The sequence below is a fragment of the Andrographis paniculata genome, unplaced genomic scaffold (assembly GCF_009805555.1).
Source record: "Andrographis paniculata isolate CXL003 unplaced genomic scaffold, ASM980555v1 Contig60END, whole genome shotgun sequence".
NCBI lineage: Eukaryota > Viridiplantae > Streptophyta > Magnoliopsida > Lamiales > Acanthaceae > Andrographis > Andrographis paniculata.
Window position 1 is genome coordinate 5,004,471 of NW_026137596.1, and position 18,631 is coordinate 5,023,101.

The 18,631-nt window shown below is 28.8% G+C and overlaps 1 protein-coding gene across 2 annotated transcripts; it reads right to left on the bottom strand.

The window, feature by feature from the left end:
• Positions 1-14,049: 14,049 nt before the first annotated feature.
• On the bottom strand, positions 14,050-18,316 carry LOC127259808 (proline transporter 1). 2 transcript variants are annotated; one of them, XM_051287420.1, is made up of 8 exons: positions 18,172-18,316; positions 17,881-18,087; positions 16,693-16,917; positions 16,461-16,555; positions 15,884-16,073; positions 15,123-15,247; positions 14,787-15,002; positions 14,050-14,695 (listed from the first exon to the last, which is right to left on the bottom strand). In XM_051287420.1, exons 3-8 carry the CDS (start codon positions 16,838-16,840, stop codon positions 14,318-14,320), a joined length of 1,152 nt encoding a protein of 383 aa, XP_051143377.1. In that variant the 5' UTR covers positions 16,841-16,917; positions 17,881-18,087; positions 18,172-18,316; the 3' UTR covers positions 14,050-14,317. The 2 variants fall into 2 exon arrangements, with proteins under 2 accessions (XP_051143377.1, XP_051143378.1); XM_051287421.1 differs by lacking the exons at positions 17,881-18,087; positions 18,172-18,316 and having other exon boundaries at positions 16,461-16,551; positions 16,693-16,837.
• Between the last annotated feature and the right edge of the window lie 315 nt (positions 18,317-18,631).

The following is an 18,631-nucleotide window of genomic DNA, read 5'->3' on the forward strand; positions in this document are numbered from 1 at the left end:
TTGTGTATACATTTCTTACTTATTTTTTTTTATTAGTCAATTTTTTCATTCGTATTGTATATGTATTATATTTCTTAATTATTTATTTTTTTTATTAGTCAATTTTTTCATTCGTATTGTATATGTATTTTTTTTAATTTGTTTTTGTTCTAAATATAATATTCTAATACATTTTTCAATTTTTTAGTTTATATTCGAATTTTAAGTATTTCGATTTAAAAGAATATTTAGAAAATGCGTACATAAAATTATGATAAGTTTTAACATATAAAATTTTTATTTTTATTATAGTGATTTCATTGTTATTGTGTGTGTATTCTTTTAATTATCTATTGTATTATTTTTGTTTTAAAATTTTATTGTGTATGTTATCTTTCAAATTTAATTGATTCGATAATATTTTTTATATATAAAAACACTATATATATTATTTATATAAAAATATTAAATCAGTAATATACTATATAATTTAATATAAAAATAACTCGTGCACGCACGAGTTACAAGTTAGCTATATAATACTTTCTCCGTATATAATACTTTCTCCGTCTATCAATGCAATCATTTTGTCATTTAGGTATATTCAAATTCAACGTATCCATTTTTTTTAATAATTATACTTTTTACTTTAATAAAAAAATATTTATACACTTTATATAATACTATTACAAATAATATCACTAAAAAATAAATAAATTTAGAGAGATAATTATCTTTCTATCATTCCCTATTAAATACTAATATATTAGAATTTACATATAAAATTAAATAATTATATTTGTGCCTGACTGAGAGTATATATATTTTATTTTATATATTACCCTAATATTTTTTTATAATTCATATAAAAGATATTTAAAATTTAAAAATATATAATTTTTAAATATAAATCAATATTAAATTATATATAATATGAATTACAAATAAATAAATACTAATATAATATATATATTTTTTTATATCGGGAGAATCTGCAGCCGCTATCCGAAAGTGTGCACTGGGTTTAAGAGGCCCGACGGGAAAGTCACACTAGGTGTCGGGGGTTTGAACCCATGACCCCGCAGACAACACTACTCTTGTTCGCATTACTTGTACACTAGTCATTTGAAATATAAGTTATCCTCCGTTCCACAAGAAAGTTGTCATGGCCTTTTTCCATATTGATATTTGAATATTAATTATTATATCAATATATAATAAAAATTAAGAAAAAAAGACAAAAATAAGTTTATTAGTCTCTTATAATACAAATTCAATAATATTTGTCGAGTAAATTATTCAAATATGAAGATATTTTTAATGTTAAATGCAATGATGCAAAAACCAAATGTCAACCTTCTTGCGGGACAGAGGGAGTATTTCCGTCCGACTCTAAGGATCTTATTTATTTTTTGTGGGTAAATATTTGAATATTAATTATTATATTAAAACATCGTACAAATTTAAAAAAATATACAAAAATATTTTCATTAGTGTCTTATCATACTAATAGAAAAATATTTATACAAAAAAAAATTATACAAATATAAGAATATTTTTAATGTTAAGTATTAATCAAATTCAGTCTATGCTTACTCGAATTTATATTTGTGTGTATTTGTTTATGTACAAGTTTTATCTAGTTCAAATTTATGACTTCTTTAGGTTCTATCTGTTACATGTAATTTACTTAGTATGATTTATTTTATTAGACCTACTTTATAAGCTATTAGATTCAATCGCAAATTTATCCAAAACGCACTCAAATGGTAGACGCTTGTCGTATGTTACATCATCAAAATAATAATAATAATAATAATAATAATAATAATAATAATAATTTGAAAAGCCTTTCCATCATTGAACAAATATTTTATAATTTTGTTAAGATTCTATTTGTTTGTGATTTTCCAACCTAATTTTTACTATTCATTACTTTTCACCAGAATTGCAAATTAAATACCTTTGTTTATATATGTACTACTGGCCATTCAAAATACACTCAAATTATTTATGTATGAATTTTAATATGATATGTATACATATATTATTTTTTACTTTTAACCTTTTATAATAAGAAATAAACAATAATGTACAATATAATTTTTTATTAAAATATAAAAATGAGAGCATTTTTAGATGACAAAGAAAATAAGTAAACACATTTTTAAATGACAAAATAATATCAAATTAAAAAATCTATATTCAAAATATTATATAATTACTTATTTTATACTCCCTCCGTCCCACATAATTTCTCCCTATTTTCTATTTTTATCCGTCCCATATAATTTCTTCATATTTTTAATTTTTGTTCGTCCCACATAATTTCTCCATATTTTCTATTTTTGTCCGTCCCACATAACTTGTCCTTGGAAATATAATTATACACTTTAATCGCATTTTAAATTTTAAAATTTATAATTTTTTTAATTTTAATTAAACTATTTACTTATCTTAATCTTAATCTTAATCTATAACTATTTTTACTAAATAATAATTATTTTTACTAATATACTTCTTAATTACTTATTAATTATACTTTACTTAAATTCTAATTCTCGTGTCTACAGTAATACACCCATATTACATGAGACGAGACGGAGGGAGTATAACATAAAAATTAAAAATAAAAAATTCAAAATTTATAATTCAAAAGCCTGCCTAACTCCCAAATACACAGACAATCACACTATAATAAGTGCGATACATTTGTCTCCTCTCTACTGGTCAACTTTGAATGTTATTTTCTATTTCTTGGTTGAAAATCTATTTCTTGGTTGAAAATCTATGCACTTGAAATTGCTTACATATATAACTACAAAAGTTCGACCAACTTTGAAAAAAGAAAAAACAAAGAAGAATCTCACCCACTCCCAAAATTTTCTAATGACCATACGACCATGTCCAAACCTCAATTTAAAGTCAAGAATGTCTTCACACTCATCTCTCTCTCTCTCTCTATATATTATATACTACTAGACACATTTTATATTCATCATATATCTCAAAATTCGACATTTATAGGGAATTAATTAGCCATGAAAGCAGTAGTAGCATGGGCATTTTTGTTGTTGCTGATGATGCATGGCTGTCCGACTATTTCCAGTCGGGCTGCCCGAGTGCTTAGAGGTAGAGCGCCATCACCACCGTCGCCAGGGCATAATATGATGCACCGTTTCAATCCCCCTGATCTGCCGCCGCAGCTGCCCTGCCCGCCTTCCTGCCGTCACTGCAACTATTATTAGTTTTGATTTGTAGGATGTCTGAATTTTGATGTTTTTTCTTTTATTATAAGGAAAAATTGCAAAAAATATTTCACATGTATGTCTTATTATCACTTTTGTCTTATATTTATCTCACATGTTTGCAAAAGTCGCTATTTATATCATTTGGTCGCGCGTCACTGCGCATGGTGTGAACGACACGGGCGGCTAAATGACAGAAAGAACGACTTTTACAAACATGTTAAGATATTCTGCCAACGAGATAAATACAGGATAAAAGTAATAATGAGGTATATAGATGATATTTTTTGCGATTTTCTCTTTATTATATTGCAGCTTCAATAATAGAATATGGAATTATAAAATTTTTCTGTGACTCTTGCTTAATTATTGGTATTGTGTGGCTTGAAAAGGCTCAAATCCTATATCTAATATTGAAAACCCTAATTAAGAGACATGCAACAGCCACCCACGGGAGGAGATTGAAGATTTATGTATTGCCACTGCATGCCGCCATTAATTGTTGGTGATTACAAGATAAATTAATGGTGTGAAGATTTGTTTGGCAATTTTTGTGTTTAGATTATTACCTAGTGGTGCAGTTGTTTTTCTTTTATTGGGACATATTGTAATTGGGACACTTGTTGATTAGTGGAATTTGTTTTGCTCTTTCTGTCCGTGGATACGAGAATTTATCTTGAACTACGTTATATCTTTGTCTTTTTAATCTTCTGCATTTTTTTTCGGATCATAATATTTTTGTATTTTATCCATCAATTTCACAATAAATTGGTATAAGAGCTTTTGGTTCCGCTTGGATTGTAAGATTGTGCAATCATTTGATTTTTAATGCTTACGACTACTATGAAAAAAATACGAAATTAAAAAAAAAAAAAACTGATGGCAAGAATGAATTTGGATTATGAAAATGTAATGTGTATGTTTTATTAGTTGAATAAATGTTGTTGAAGGCACTAAAGGACATTTAGACATTGTTGAAAAATATGTCTAATGAAGACAAAGAGGACTTCTTTGACATATGCTTTTAATGTTATTCCGTTGTCTTTGGGTGTTGATATTTTGCGTTTTGTCGTAGATGAGACATCACACTACAAAAAAAATAATATATTTGTAACGGAATTCCGTCCCTAAAGTTCACGTAGCTAACGTAATTTCATTCCTAATTCCGTCTCTAATGTCATTAGTAATGGAAAAAGTAAATTTAGAGAGAAAAATATTTTGTTACAAAAATGATTTTTTCTTGTAGTGTCACCTGCATATTCGTGGACCAAATTAAAAGTATTGTATATGACAAAGTTGTTGACTACTCAATTTTATTTGAAGTAGCAGCTCTACACTCATCGTATGAGGGAAGAAACATCCATTAGGAATCGTCTTTATAATTTCTAAATCTCTTATGCTTTGATCGTTTCTTGCTTCTTCTTCTTCTTCCTATAATTGTGTCTCAGGTAACAGTTTGCTCATCTCAATTATAGTGAAGGTTATTTGTTTCAAGACAGTACACGAGCTTCAATAAGTAGTACTTACCGAACCCCAACCCCGACTCTTTATGGTGTTAGATACTAATAATAACAACTTGATTTGGTTGAATCTTAAACTCTAGTTGCTCTCTTGTTGTTTATTGATTTCTATGGACGTTTAACGCATTCTATGAAAGAAGGATATTGATATCTATATGAAAGTCTCTGAATCATACAAATCAAAGCCAAAAGAATATTCTACTATTAAATTACAAAAGTTTTTGTATGGGCTGAAACAATCTGATCGTACATGGTACAATCGTGTCAATGAATCATTGATGAAATAATGATATACTAATGATTCTGTTTGCCCATATATTTTTATAAAGAAGAATGGTACAAATTTTGTAATCATGTTTATGTGGATGATCTCAGCTTACTTGAAACTCCTGAAGAACTCCAACAAGCCATTGAATAATTGGAAAAGAAATTTGAAATCAAAGATTTCGAAAAAATAAAATAAAATAATGCCTTGGTCTACAACCTGAACATTTAGAAAAATTTTGGTTTGAATTTGATATTAAAATAATGTATGATTGAAATATTTTGTTTGAGGAAAAAATATATTGTTTTCGAGAAACATAGAGTTCAAATAGTAGAGAAACGTGGGTTTTGGTGTAAAAAAATACACCCTAATATCTACATATATTATTATATCTATAGTTATATACTCCTTACGTCCCATTTATATATATTCATTTGTTTTTTGCACAAAGATAAAAAGACTAAATTAACTATATTAGTATTGTATAATATAAATGTAATGATATTGTGTAATATATTGTAAATTAGAAGGGTATTTGTAATGTTAGGTAGATAGTAGAATTACTAAAAAAATAAATAAATACTTTATTATGGGACGGACCAAAATGAAAAAATGGATAGATTGTTAAGGAACGAAAAAAATATTTTATAAGATATATATATATATATATATATTAAAAGCTGTGCTACGTCACATTCTATGTTGAAGTGACTTTTAACTATAAATTTGAATACATTATTATTGATTTATTGTCACTTCTTCATTATATATGTTTTGAACGCGCATCAATCAGATAAGTAGGTTGAGTAGGTTGGTCAACGGGGCATTAAAATTACATCTTAAACAAATAAACATTACCTTGACTAATGAAGCACTACAAACATCACATTAAAAAATATTAGTAAAGTTCCGGAAAAATATATATATATATATTATTAGAAACTTTATTACAGGGTCGTTTCTGATTTTCGAAGGGTCTGGAATAAAATAAAAATCAGAGGCCTTAAATATATATATATATAATACTCTCTCCGCTCAAACACCTTGCAACATTTCTTTTTTGTTTGTGTCAAACTCATTGTAACATTTCCAAATTTAGAAATAATTAATAATATTTATGTACATATATTAATATACATTTCACTTTATCCCATCACATCACTCAAATAAAAAAACATATAATCATTTCTCTCTCCAATCACATCACTTAATATCCAAATTATCTCAAATTACCATACTTAATACTCTCCACCTAAATTCTCGTGCCAAGCACAAATATTGCACGGTGTTTGGGACGGAATGAGTATTTTTTACCTATAATAAAATATAAAAAAATAAAAAAATTCTAGTATAAATTTAGTTTCGAAATATAGCATAACTTTTTCAAATTGCGTAAAGTTCCCTTATATTTTAACAAACGCTATATGAAACTCCCGTCATGCAAAAAATATAGATGAAAAGTCATTTTCTCATCACCAAAAAAATATAAAAATGAGTTTTAATAGAACGTTTTTTAAAATATAAGGGGTTCATATCATTTTTTAAGTATATAGAGGATTTACGGTGAGTTTCAAAATCATAAAGGAGTTATTGATAATTTTGTCGAATAATAATAATAATTTTGTCTAATATTTATTATACTTTTAGTGCAAAAAAATAATTAAAACAAAAATAAAAGACCTCTAAATATATATAAATGATCTACTCTGATTTTTTTTACCCATAATAGAATATAAATTATTAAATACTCCCTCCATCCACACATAAAGTATACAATTACTTTTGGCGCGGTGTTTAAGAAATACTAGTATTTTAATTATAGTGGGTAGTTAAAAGTAATGTAACGACATTTTTGCCCTTGCTTTTTGGTGTAAAAGTAATGATGTTATGTAAAATAGGGATATTTGTGGAAAAAAAAGTAAGACATTTAATTAAATGTTTACTTTGTAATTGGACGTTCCAAAATAGAAATATATATACTTTCTAGCTGAACGGAGGAAGTAAAATAATTTTTTAGTATTTTTAGATAAAATATCTATTAATATTAACCACTAAGTCATGCTCTAATATTAATATATTTATGTCAAATAACATTTATGGAGTATATAAATAATTTATATGTAACATAAATAAATAATGAATTCTAATTTAAATTGGACTTTGAGTGGACGCCCTTCGCCCGAGCTCAGGACGGCCTGCTTTATTATTTAAAATATTATATTTAAAATAAACATTGCCTTGACTAACGAAGCACTACAAACATCATACATATCTATAATTTTTTCTAGACGATTGTAAATTATTTATTTGTTATTTAAAATATTATATTTAAAATTTATTTTCATTATAAAAGAAAAAAAATATGATTCTTTTGTAAATAAATGAAAAAATAAATCATACTAGAATACAACTTTAAAATTAAGCTTGTAGATATATTTTGTAAAGTTGTCTTCGCTCTACAATTTATGCAGTTTTAACTTAAAAAATACAGCAATTAATTCAATTTACAATTCTATTTTTTATTTCAAAAAAATTATTCTTCAAATATTTTATTTTATATATTATTTTTAACAACTTTTTATATTTTACAATTAACATTATACTTTTTTTAAAAAAAATATTAAGAGAATAAAAAAATTAAAAAATAAGTTAATATGCAAAAAAAAAATTAAAAAACAAAAAAAAACGTCATAAAATGGCGTCAAGTACACAAAATAATAATAATAATAATATAACATATACTCACGTATGTTTTTATTATAAATGTGTAACATATTTTATTTATGGAGTGAAATTTAAGATAATTGATTGATTTTATTAGTGACATGGTATATAAGCTAATGATATTTAATTAGTTAATAATAGTGAATTATGATATTATTTTATTATTTTTTATGTAATTAAATAATATTGATAGTTCGAAATAAATATAATATATATAATTAAAAAAATAGAATATATGTTTAAATATTTTAAAAATTATATCGCAATAAAATATATATACAAAATGAATATTATTGTAGAGAATAAAAGTTTTTATAATACAAATAAATTAAAAAATACGTTTATTTATTTAGAATTAACATAAACTAATTTTATAAACGAGATAGAGTTTTAAAATGGAGATAAAAATATTTATTTTTTTAGGCGGGAAATATAATAAAAGAGTTTTGAGTGTGTGTTACATGATGTATTATGTTATCTGCTGTGTAGTTAATTAAGGGCATTTTCAACCCATTAACTCCGTTTATTCAGTTTTAACTCCAAATATGGTTGCTACAGTAATTTTACTCCAACTATAACTCAAATTTTCACTATTATTCTTCAAATATTCAATTTTTCCTATTATTTTATATAAATTTTTATTTTTATAGTTTAAAATAAAATTTTTAAAATTTTTAAAAAATAAAAATTAAATTTAAAAATCAAATTTATAATTTTAAAAATTTAAAAAATTAAAAAAATAAAAATAAAAACACAACGCCAATTTTTTGCGTTGGATTTGGTGTGGCTTGATGACGCTGGGTTGGAGATGGCCTAAGCTATTTATATTTGCTAAATATGTTTTAATTTTGTAAATTTTTATCAAAAATAGAAAAATATTAATGGTTATAAAACAGAAAAAAAATTGAAAAAATGTTAATTGTTGTAAAACAGATGAAATATTAAATTCTTCACAAAACTTATTTTTCATCGATACGGACTTTGTTTCTAAATACGCTTAATTATCCAAGTTTTATGTAAATAAATTAAGTTAAATGTCTTACATTTTTCTTAAATAAAATAAAATAATAAAATTGATCAATCTTTTATTTTACAAATTATAAAAATTAACTTACAACTCTTTGTTATTTTACAAAACATGTAATGAAAGGTTTATCAATTTTTTTGTTTATTTATTTTATTCAAAGATATTTAAAATATTATCCTTTTTTTATAACCATATTTATCCATTTTATTTACATAACATTACATAATAATTAGACATGTAATTATAAACAACAATCAATATTTAAATGACGAAAATCTTTTGTACATACTTTAATCTAATACAAGACAATTCATGCAATATATAAAATATACTCTTTCCGTCCAAGCTAAAAGTATACAATTACTTTTAGCACGGAGATCAAGAAATAATAGTATTTAATTATAGTGGGTAGGTAAAAGTAATAAAATGACATTTTTGCCCTTACTTTTTTGGTATAAAAGTAACGATGTGATGTAAAGTAGGAGTATTTGTAAAAAAAAAAAAATTTGGGGTATTTAATGAAATGGTTACTTTGTAATTGGACGTCCCAGAATAGAAATATGTATATTTTCTAACTGGGGAGTATTATATTTTATACATTTATAATAAAATATGGGTGACTAAGTATACAATTTATCCTAAAAGAAAATAAATTGTCGAGCCTCCGCTATCTGCCGCCGCGTCAGAGAAGAAGCTGCCGGTGCCGCCGGAGAAGAAACCACCGGTGCCGCCACCTGCTGGAGAAGAAGAAACAAAAAGAGGACGAGCTTGCCTGTCGCCGTCACCGTCGCTTGCCGCCGTCCTTATCGCCGCCGCTGCTGCCGAGTAGTTGATGGAGGAAGAGGAGGAGAATGAAACAATATAACGGGAGAAGAAAGAGAATATGAGGAAAATTAATTTGGGATAGTTGATGGATGTTGTTATTAGAATTTTTTGTTTAAAAATATTTTAATGTTTTTAAATTGTTATTTTAAAAAGAATAATATTTAAATTTTTCAAAAATAGAAAATGGTACTTTAGGTGGCAAATTTTAAGTTTTGATTTTTTATTTTTTTTTTTAGTTTTTGTAAATTTTGATTTTTTTTAAAAGAATGTTGAGATTTTTTCATATAAAGGGAGAGTAGTTTAGGCTAAAATTTTTTATTTTGATATATATTCTTTTTGTTGTTGTTTTTAAGTTTTGGATTACTTTTAAGGAAAAATTTAATTTCCCTTTCATCCTATAAAAAGATTATCATGAACTTTTTGCTTGTTGATTTTTAATACAAATTATTATATGAATATGTAGTACAAATTAACAGAAAATTACAAAAATATTTCTATCAGTCTTTTATAATACAAATGCAATGGCGTTTGTCAAATAAATTGTATAAATATAAAAATATTTTTAATATTAAATACAATGACACAAAAACAAATGATATCTTTCTTATAGGACGAATGTAGTATTTGAAAATTTTAAAATTAGAGGAGGATAGTTTAGACGGGAATTTTTTATTTGAGTTTTTTTTTTTTTTAATTCTTTTAAGAAAAAAATTAATATTTGAAAATTTTAAATTAGCTGAGGATTGTTTAGGCGGGAATTTTTTATTTGATTTTTTTTTTTTTAAGTTTTAGATTTTTTAAGAAAAAACTTAATATTTGAAATTTTTAAATTTAGGGGAAGATAGTTTAGACGGGAATTTTTTGTTTGAAAAAAAATATTTAATATTTAAAATTTTTAAAATTAGCGGATAGGTTAGGAGGGAATTTTTTTTTTTTTAAGTTTTGGATTTTTTTAAGAAAATTTTTAATATTTGAAATTTTTTAAAATTAGGGAATGGCAGTCTAGCCGGGAATTTTTAAATTATTTTTATATTATAAAAATTTAATCAATTATTATTTAAATAATTTTAAACAATAAATACATTATTAATATATCTAAATAAAATCTAAATTAATTAATTTGTAGTGGCCGGTGAATTCAAATGATTTGATAGGTAAATTTCGAGACAAATTAAAATGAATTCGAAAGTTTCGAAACTACTAAAAGTTTAGAATTTCTGAGACTATATAAAATAGGTTCGGAATTTTCGAGACTTTTAGAATTTCTGAGACTATAAAAGTCTCGAAAATTCCGATATTAATTACAATAGGTTCAGAAGTTTCGAAACTAAAAGTCTTGAAATTTTCAAAACTTGTCAAAATAGGGTCGAAATTTCTAAAACTAATAAAAGTTTAGGAATTTTCGAAACTAATTAAAATAGGTCCAGAAGTTCCAAGACTAGAAGTTTTTAGAAATTTTTAGACTAATTAAAATAGGCTCTGAAGTCACGAGACTAAACAAAATAGGTTCAAAATTTGCGAGACTAATAAAAGTCTCAGAAATTTTGAAACTAATTACAATAGATTCAAAACTTTCGAGACTTGTGAAAATAGGTTCGGAATTTATGAGACTAATAAAAGTCTTGGAATTTCCTAAAATAATTAAAATAGGTTCGAAAGTTTCGAGACTAAAATTTTCAGAATTTTCGAAACTAATTAAAATAGGTTCGAAAGTCCCAAGACTAAAAGTCTCGAAATTTCCGTGACTAATCAAAATAAGTTCGGAATTTTCAAAACTATTCAATATAATAAATTGTATATTTAATATAACTTCGGAAAATCCGAAACTATTTAAATAATCTCAAAATTTCTGAAGCAAAAAAAAAAAATGATTTAATATTTATTATATATGTATTTTTAAAATATAGGACTTGATTTGGAAGATAATTTCGCTGCAAAAAAAGAAAATTATGTAGTGTTTGTTCTTCAATTTTCAACTCAAATTTTTCTATCAACTAATTTTCTAAAATCAATTAATCAAATACTTATTTTTTAACATATTACATTAAAATTAATTTTAATTCAAAATATTATGGTAAACAAATATATATATATTTTTAAAAATATTATTTAAAATTACATACCAACCCGCAAATCTATATACAAACACAGCCTCTGTGTGGTTACAGCTATCCTCGGCTGGTCAACTTACAATGTTACTCCCCCCGTCCAATGTAATATGGGTGTATTACCGTACACACGGGAATTTAGGTAAAATATAATTAGTAAGTAATTAAGAAATATATTAGTAAAAATAATTACTCTCTCCGTCCCAAACACCGTGCAATATTTGTGTTTGGCACGAGAATTTAGGTGGGGAGTATTAAGTATGGTAATTTGAGATAATTTGGATATTAAGTGATGTGATTGGAGAGAGAAATGATTATTTATTTATTTTATTTGACTGATGTGATGGGATAAGTGAAGTGTATATTAATATATGTATAAAAATATTATTAATTATTTCTAAATTTGGAAATGTTGCAGAGTTTGGGAAAAAAAAAAGTAAATGGTGCAGGGTGTTTGGGACGGAGAGAGTATTATTTAGTAAAAATAATTATAGCTTAAGATTAAGATAAGTAAATAGTTTAATTAAGATTAAAAAAATTTAAATTTTAAATTTTAAAATATGATTAAAGTGTATAATTAATTTTCCTAAAAAAGGGAAGGACAAATTATGTGGGACCGACGAAAATAGAAAATAGAGACAAATTAGGTGGAACGGGGGGAGTGAATTTAACTTATTTCTTCATTGACAATATTGCTACCAAATTGCTACATAATATTAAAAAAAATAAAATAAAATAAAAAGGTTAATTGTCACCAACTCTCAAAATTTTCTAATGGCCAATACGACCATGTCCATACCTTAATATGTTTTGACAATGTCAAGAATGTCTCTACCCTCATCTCTCTCAGTATATATATATATATATATATATATTACATCTCTCAAAATTTATTGAGAATTAGCCATGAAAGTAGTGGCATGCTTACTTTTGCTGCTACTGATAATGTATGGCTGCCCGACCATTTCAAGTCGGGCTGCCCGAGTGCTTAGAGACAGAGTGCCGTCGCCACCATCGCCTGTACATAGTCCGATGCACCATTATATTCCTCCTGATCTGCCACCGCCGCCGCCATCGCCGTGCCCGCCTTCCCGGGGCCACGGCCATCACTGCAACTATTATTAGTCGTGATTTGTAGGATGCTTGTATTGAAATATTTTAGATATTCAGTTAAAATTTAGATTTGATCTTATATATGTATTAGATTATTTAGATTTGAGTCTATCGAGTCTGTTTTATATTGAATATATATATATATATAAGCGTTTATCTTGATGATCAAATAATGCAAATTTTCAATTTCCATTAGAGATTATCACAGTTTGAATTGTGATGTTTTTTGTTTTATTGCAGCTTTAATAATAGAATATGGCATTGTAATTTTTGTCATATATATATATATATATTAAATTATGGTTATTGTTTCACACATATATATATATAGTTGCAAATATAATTTTATACTCTTTCTATTATAAAAAATATATTTATTTTGTTTTAACAAAAGAATACACACTACATTAAAATATGTACCCAAATTAAGTGAATATATTTTTACATGATAGAAGAGGAAGTATATCTTATAAAATATTTGTGATTTTTGTTATAGTTTCTCATATAATTCAAGCAATATGTGACTTTCACTTGAGCAATTAAAATTAGATAAATATATAAATTTTACATAATCAAATTGCATTAATTTTTTGATATGTTCGTATTTCCCTCTATTTTCAACGAGATACAATCACATATAGCAACCTTTGTGTGTCTTGAGTGTTATTGGTCCACATAGGTAGAGATGGAACTACAGTCCACATAGGTAGAGATGGAACTACATTAGGGCTTGAAGGTCCGCATATATTTGTTTTTGAATTTTTCTCCAAAAGGATTGATACCAGTGGAATTTAATTTATGTGAGACTTATAAGGTGTGAATTTTTCTTTAGCGTGGGTGTCTGAGATTTCCGTTGATCCCCTTCGCAGGTGAGGCCCTTGATAGGAGCGACTGAGTTCATCATCCATCAACTCGACTACATGATTTTTTTGTGAGTATGGTTTTTGGAGCTCCCCATTTTTCGAATTTTTTGGTCATCACCCTTATCCTTTTATCTACATGCCTAATTTAAGATAGATTCTCTACTTCAAATCATTTTTATTTGGCTACCATCTCCGATCATTGCAAACCTCGATTTTGTAGTGAAGTTGTAAAGAGTGTCAACACACAAGACACATGAAAATTTATTGTCATTTTGCATAATGGCGATGTCACTACTATTTTTTGGTCGTTTGTGATTTATTATAGTAGTTTTGATAGTCCTATATATGCATATATATATATATATATATATATTGGGAATAAGAACAGGCAACCATTGACAAATAATTTGTTCTTCCATTATTGATTCTTTCATACCTAAAGTACATTGGTATATAACCTCTAAAATGACCTAAATTTGAAGGAATATTATCAACGATATATAACATAATTAATTGTAATTGTAATTTAAACTCACAGATAGCCAGAGACGTAGATGTCTGAATGCAATGCAATGTATTTGTCTCGTCGTCGTCACCCTGCTCGACTTTCGACACAAGACGGTGGGATCATCCAACGCAAGAACATTATAAATCGGCGAAAAAATGGTAAAAGCTGGAGTCGACAGCAATGAGCCTCAGGGCAGCACCCGAAGCCGCCACAGCCATGCATCCGAAGAACCATATATTAAGCCAATGCCAGCTCTTCTGGAAGGACTCAAGCTTGTAGTCCTTAGCCACCAGATACATGTGGTTCGCAAGCACAAACGTAAGCGGGATCGTGCTCACAGCCCCCGTAAGGCTCATAAAATCGCCCAAGAATGGCAGCAATGCTGATACAAATGTCGTTATCCCCAAGTACCCGCCCCTCATCGCCACTCTGAACCACAAGTTACGGATGGCTAACGCGCTTCCTTTGATATCGCACCTCGTGTCTAAGTACTCGTACATAGGGCTTGCGAAGATCTGAAACCAGTGGAAATAGATAGCACTTCAAAGAAAATAATAAGGACTGTATATTGTGATCGAAAGGAAGGCGATGATGATGATGATTTACGTGTAGAGCGACTATAGTTTGCAAGAAAGCAGAAAGGTTAGCCACTGCCTTCAGCCAGACCGGGCCATTGACATTGTTCAGCAAGTATGCCGATGCTTTAAAACCATAAGCCCAGTAGCCAACAATCGTGACGGCATACAATGGAAGAACCCCGACTGTGAACTGGAAATACAGCGCCTTCATCATGTTCCCAATCACCGGTGGCCTCACTGTTGCCTGCCGACCAGAAAAATGAGCAGTCGTGAGGTTCATACTAGACGTGGGTATTATTTTTTTTCAAATAAAAGAACTATTATGAGCAATTATTTCCATTTGATTTGAGGGTGGGATATCTGCCTGTATCTCGGGAAGCATTCCGGTATTGAAAGCAAAAAAGAGATTTGATAATGCACCAACTGCTGTAAAAATCCTGCTTGTAATTGTTCCCGGAATGCTGTAATTTCGGGGAGGAGCTTCAAGGCCTGTCCAAGTGCAGAAAGAGCATCACAAAATGGTTCGGAGGCTGAAAATTTATATCAAACAATAACAAAATACATAGCAAAATGTAAGCGACTCCAAAAACATAATATTGAAAGGCGAAGGTTTTAAAGATCGAGATTTTCATTAAATAAATAAGCAGTAAAAAACTTCACCTTGGTTCCCATGTCACTCAAAGCCCATCTGTAAAGACAAGAAAAGCTCTCTGCAGTTCTAAGCAATGCTAATCATCACTGAAACTAGAAACTTTACCTTTCCTTTGTTGCACCTAATTCGGAGTGTATGCACAGGTAGGACAATAAAAATACGTGAGATGCACATAAAAAAACACATCTATATGTGAATTTACAATGCCGAACTCATGCAATCATAAAAAATGGTTCAGTAAATTGCATTGGAAATCATATTCATGAACTGGTAGGATCATTTAGAAGATAGACATGGAAAGTGTTTTATATCAGTTTTAAAAATTCAGTGAAGTGGGATTTTTTACCTTTCGGATGAGTTAAAACATCAGTATCCTACATAAACCAAATATCTACGCGGAAGAAGGAATAATAATCAAGTAAACAAGTTCAAGACTTCAGATAAAGATTAAAAAGGAAAGCAAGAGACTGTACCGTCCTTGAGGGCCAGGGCAAATACAATGACAAAGTACACAAGACTGAAAAATGTCGAAACTGCCAGCCAAACCCGGAGTGCTGATAAATTTGGTATGAGAATGGCAAACAGACTGCACACAAGCCCCGCTATTCCGATAAAATGCGGAAGCTTCATGGCATGGTCATCTTGGAAAAGGACATACATCGCCTGCAAGTAATGCCCGCAGAATCGAAACAATAAGGTAATGAAGTCTCAATTAGCTCAATCAAAATCAACTGGATTGTTTGTGGGAATGAAAGACACTACTCTGTCCACTAAAATTATATACAATTCCTTTTTTTGGTGTTATCTAAACTTATGCCTAATCCATTTTTAGTATACAATTTTATCCACCCAAAATTTTATTACATCTACTTTAACAAATTATAAACAATTTACTATTTGTCCATATCCAAGCTAAAATGTTTCTGAGACACTTAAAATGTTCCCTTCTGCCATCTTATGGCAGGTTATAGCAAGAGTAATAGGAGGAACCATAAAAACTAGCTTACTAGCTTACCTTAAAACATAGATGGCCATAAAAAAATAGCTTACCTTAAGAGAATTGCCTGCTAAAATGACGAATCCAACGTTGATCATGATTAGATTCACATACTGCAATGTCCAAGTAAGAGTATAAGCTTGTCTACCTACCAAAGAAAGCATCAAAGCACAGTCAGCAAAACCAGATTCGATGTATTCTAGTGAGTGTAAAAGAGAGATGATATCCATCTTGTTCGAATAAAGGACTCAGCTGTTTGTCATATAGCTTTTAGCATATTCTTACCGTATATAAATCCAGCAAGATCTCTATATCTGATATGCCTCCTTCCCCCGAATTCATGAAGCTTTGCCACTAAGGCATTTGCATACATAGATAAGATTGTTGCCAATATCAGTCCAACCACACCGCCAACCCAACCCAATGGAACCATGATAGTGCCGGGATATCCGAGAACATAGGCACTGTTTACACCGGTTGTTAGAACAAACCCCACTTGCAACCATGAATCTACAAGCATAAGAGGTGAATGAAATTGAGTTAATGATAACAGCAATAAATATCACTTAAGCTTCTCCAACAACAAACTTCAATTACAAAGGTTTTACTTCTTTCTATGGAGCCATCATTGAATCATCTGCTAAAACAAGTCATAAAAATTCAACAAATAAATGACACTATGACATTCTTTCCATCCGCATAATAGTAAAATCCAAATGGAAATCCCATCTTTGCTACAAATCACTTAAGAAAAAAAAAAAAAAAAAAAAGGAAAGAGGTTTTCAGCTATAAGTCCAACTTTCTTCATGCTTTTGAAATTGAAATAAATATGATAATATAAAAAATAATGTAATCTATTTCAATTAATATCATGAGACATCTTCCCAACATTTTTCCTTACTTGAAAAATAAACAAAAATAAAATAAAAAATCTTTCACCACATCAAAACATGTTTTTTTTTTTTTTAATTAAAAATTACACATCTATTTATTTATTTATTTATTATTATTATTACTAAGGACAGCTTTTTATTTTCTCAAATTGACTTTACATAGAAAATAACGCCTATTGGAATAGAACCGACTGTGTATCCAGAGTTCCACAAAACCAATGCTATCACACATATGGATATAAGAAACCACAAATCTCTACATTGGAAACAGGTAAAAGTAAAATAATTAGGAAGACATAATTTAAGCTCATCTTCAAAGTAGAAATGTTAATCAAGCAAATGCATCAAAAACATCAATTCTTCAACATTCTGGATCAATTGTAAAAGAACCAAAATCGAACAAGCAAAAACTGCAATTTCACTAGTCAAAATGGGGAAATCCTCCAAACTTCAACACAGCGTATATCCAACGCCAGATCGCTAAAAAAAAACCAAACTCATAACCAGAATCTATCGATGCATATATCTCAAAGAGAAGAAGGAAACCAAAGCCGAAGCAACAATCAAAATCCAAACAAACCTTGGCTAATTTGATGAGCGGTAGCAGGAATTTCAACCGCGACACGATCCCCAGCACCGTCTTCTTCAACAGATACCGTCAAGAGGTCGTCGTCCCCCTCGGAGCCTCCTGCTTTCTCGCATGGCCCCAACAACGTGGTCGTCTCCTGCTCCGCGGAAGCCAGCTCGCCTGCTGCTTCTGCACCCCCGAATCCCTGCAATTCCGTCTCTGAACACATCGAAAACACCGTCAAACACAATGCGCATCAACACAAATCTTCGTCCAACCACGAACACCCACCGACCCACCCACCTGCGTTGAAATATAGAGAGGGAGAGAGAGAGAGGAACGGTTATGCCGTGGTGGTGCAGTGACTGAGGTTTGGCGCCGCGACGCTTTCAGGTGGGGATGCGGGAAATATATCGTTGAACGGAGGATGACGTGGACGCATCGCAGCCGTTAATCGATCAAACTGCCTGCCACGACATCATCACATTTTGCAGCAATTATTTGTAAAATATTAATTCTTAATAAATCAAACTTCTCCCTCTATTATTAATATTATTTTGCATTTTTATTTTGGTAACTTGTCCGTTCCTCGAACCTAATGTCGACGTGTCGTGCTTTGATTCGCCAGAATTTAATTGATTTTAGTGTAACGTATAATTGTATTACGGGCTCCATTAAATGCTTGGGACTATTTTGTCACTTACGATACACATGTCATCACAGGGTGTGTTTGTTTGGGAGTTTGGATTTTGGATTGGGATTT

Excerpts from the sequence above, each read along its gene's own strand:
- LOC127259808 (XM_051287420.1), bottom strand. The coding sequence starts at position 16,840 with ATGGTTCCATTGGGTTGGGTTGGCGGTGTGGTTGGACTGATATTGGCA. Across the intron at positions 16,074-16,460 it reads TAGCAGGCAATTCTCTTAAG|GCGATGTATGTCCTTTTCCA; the intron begins GTAAGCTATTTT and ends CATTACTTGCAG. Across the intron at positions 15,248-15,883 it reads TGCCCTGGCCCTCAAGGACG|GCCTTGAAGCTCCTCCCCGA; the intron begins GTACAGTCTCTT and ends GCACTTGGACAG.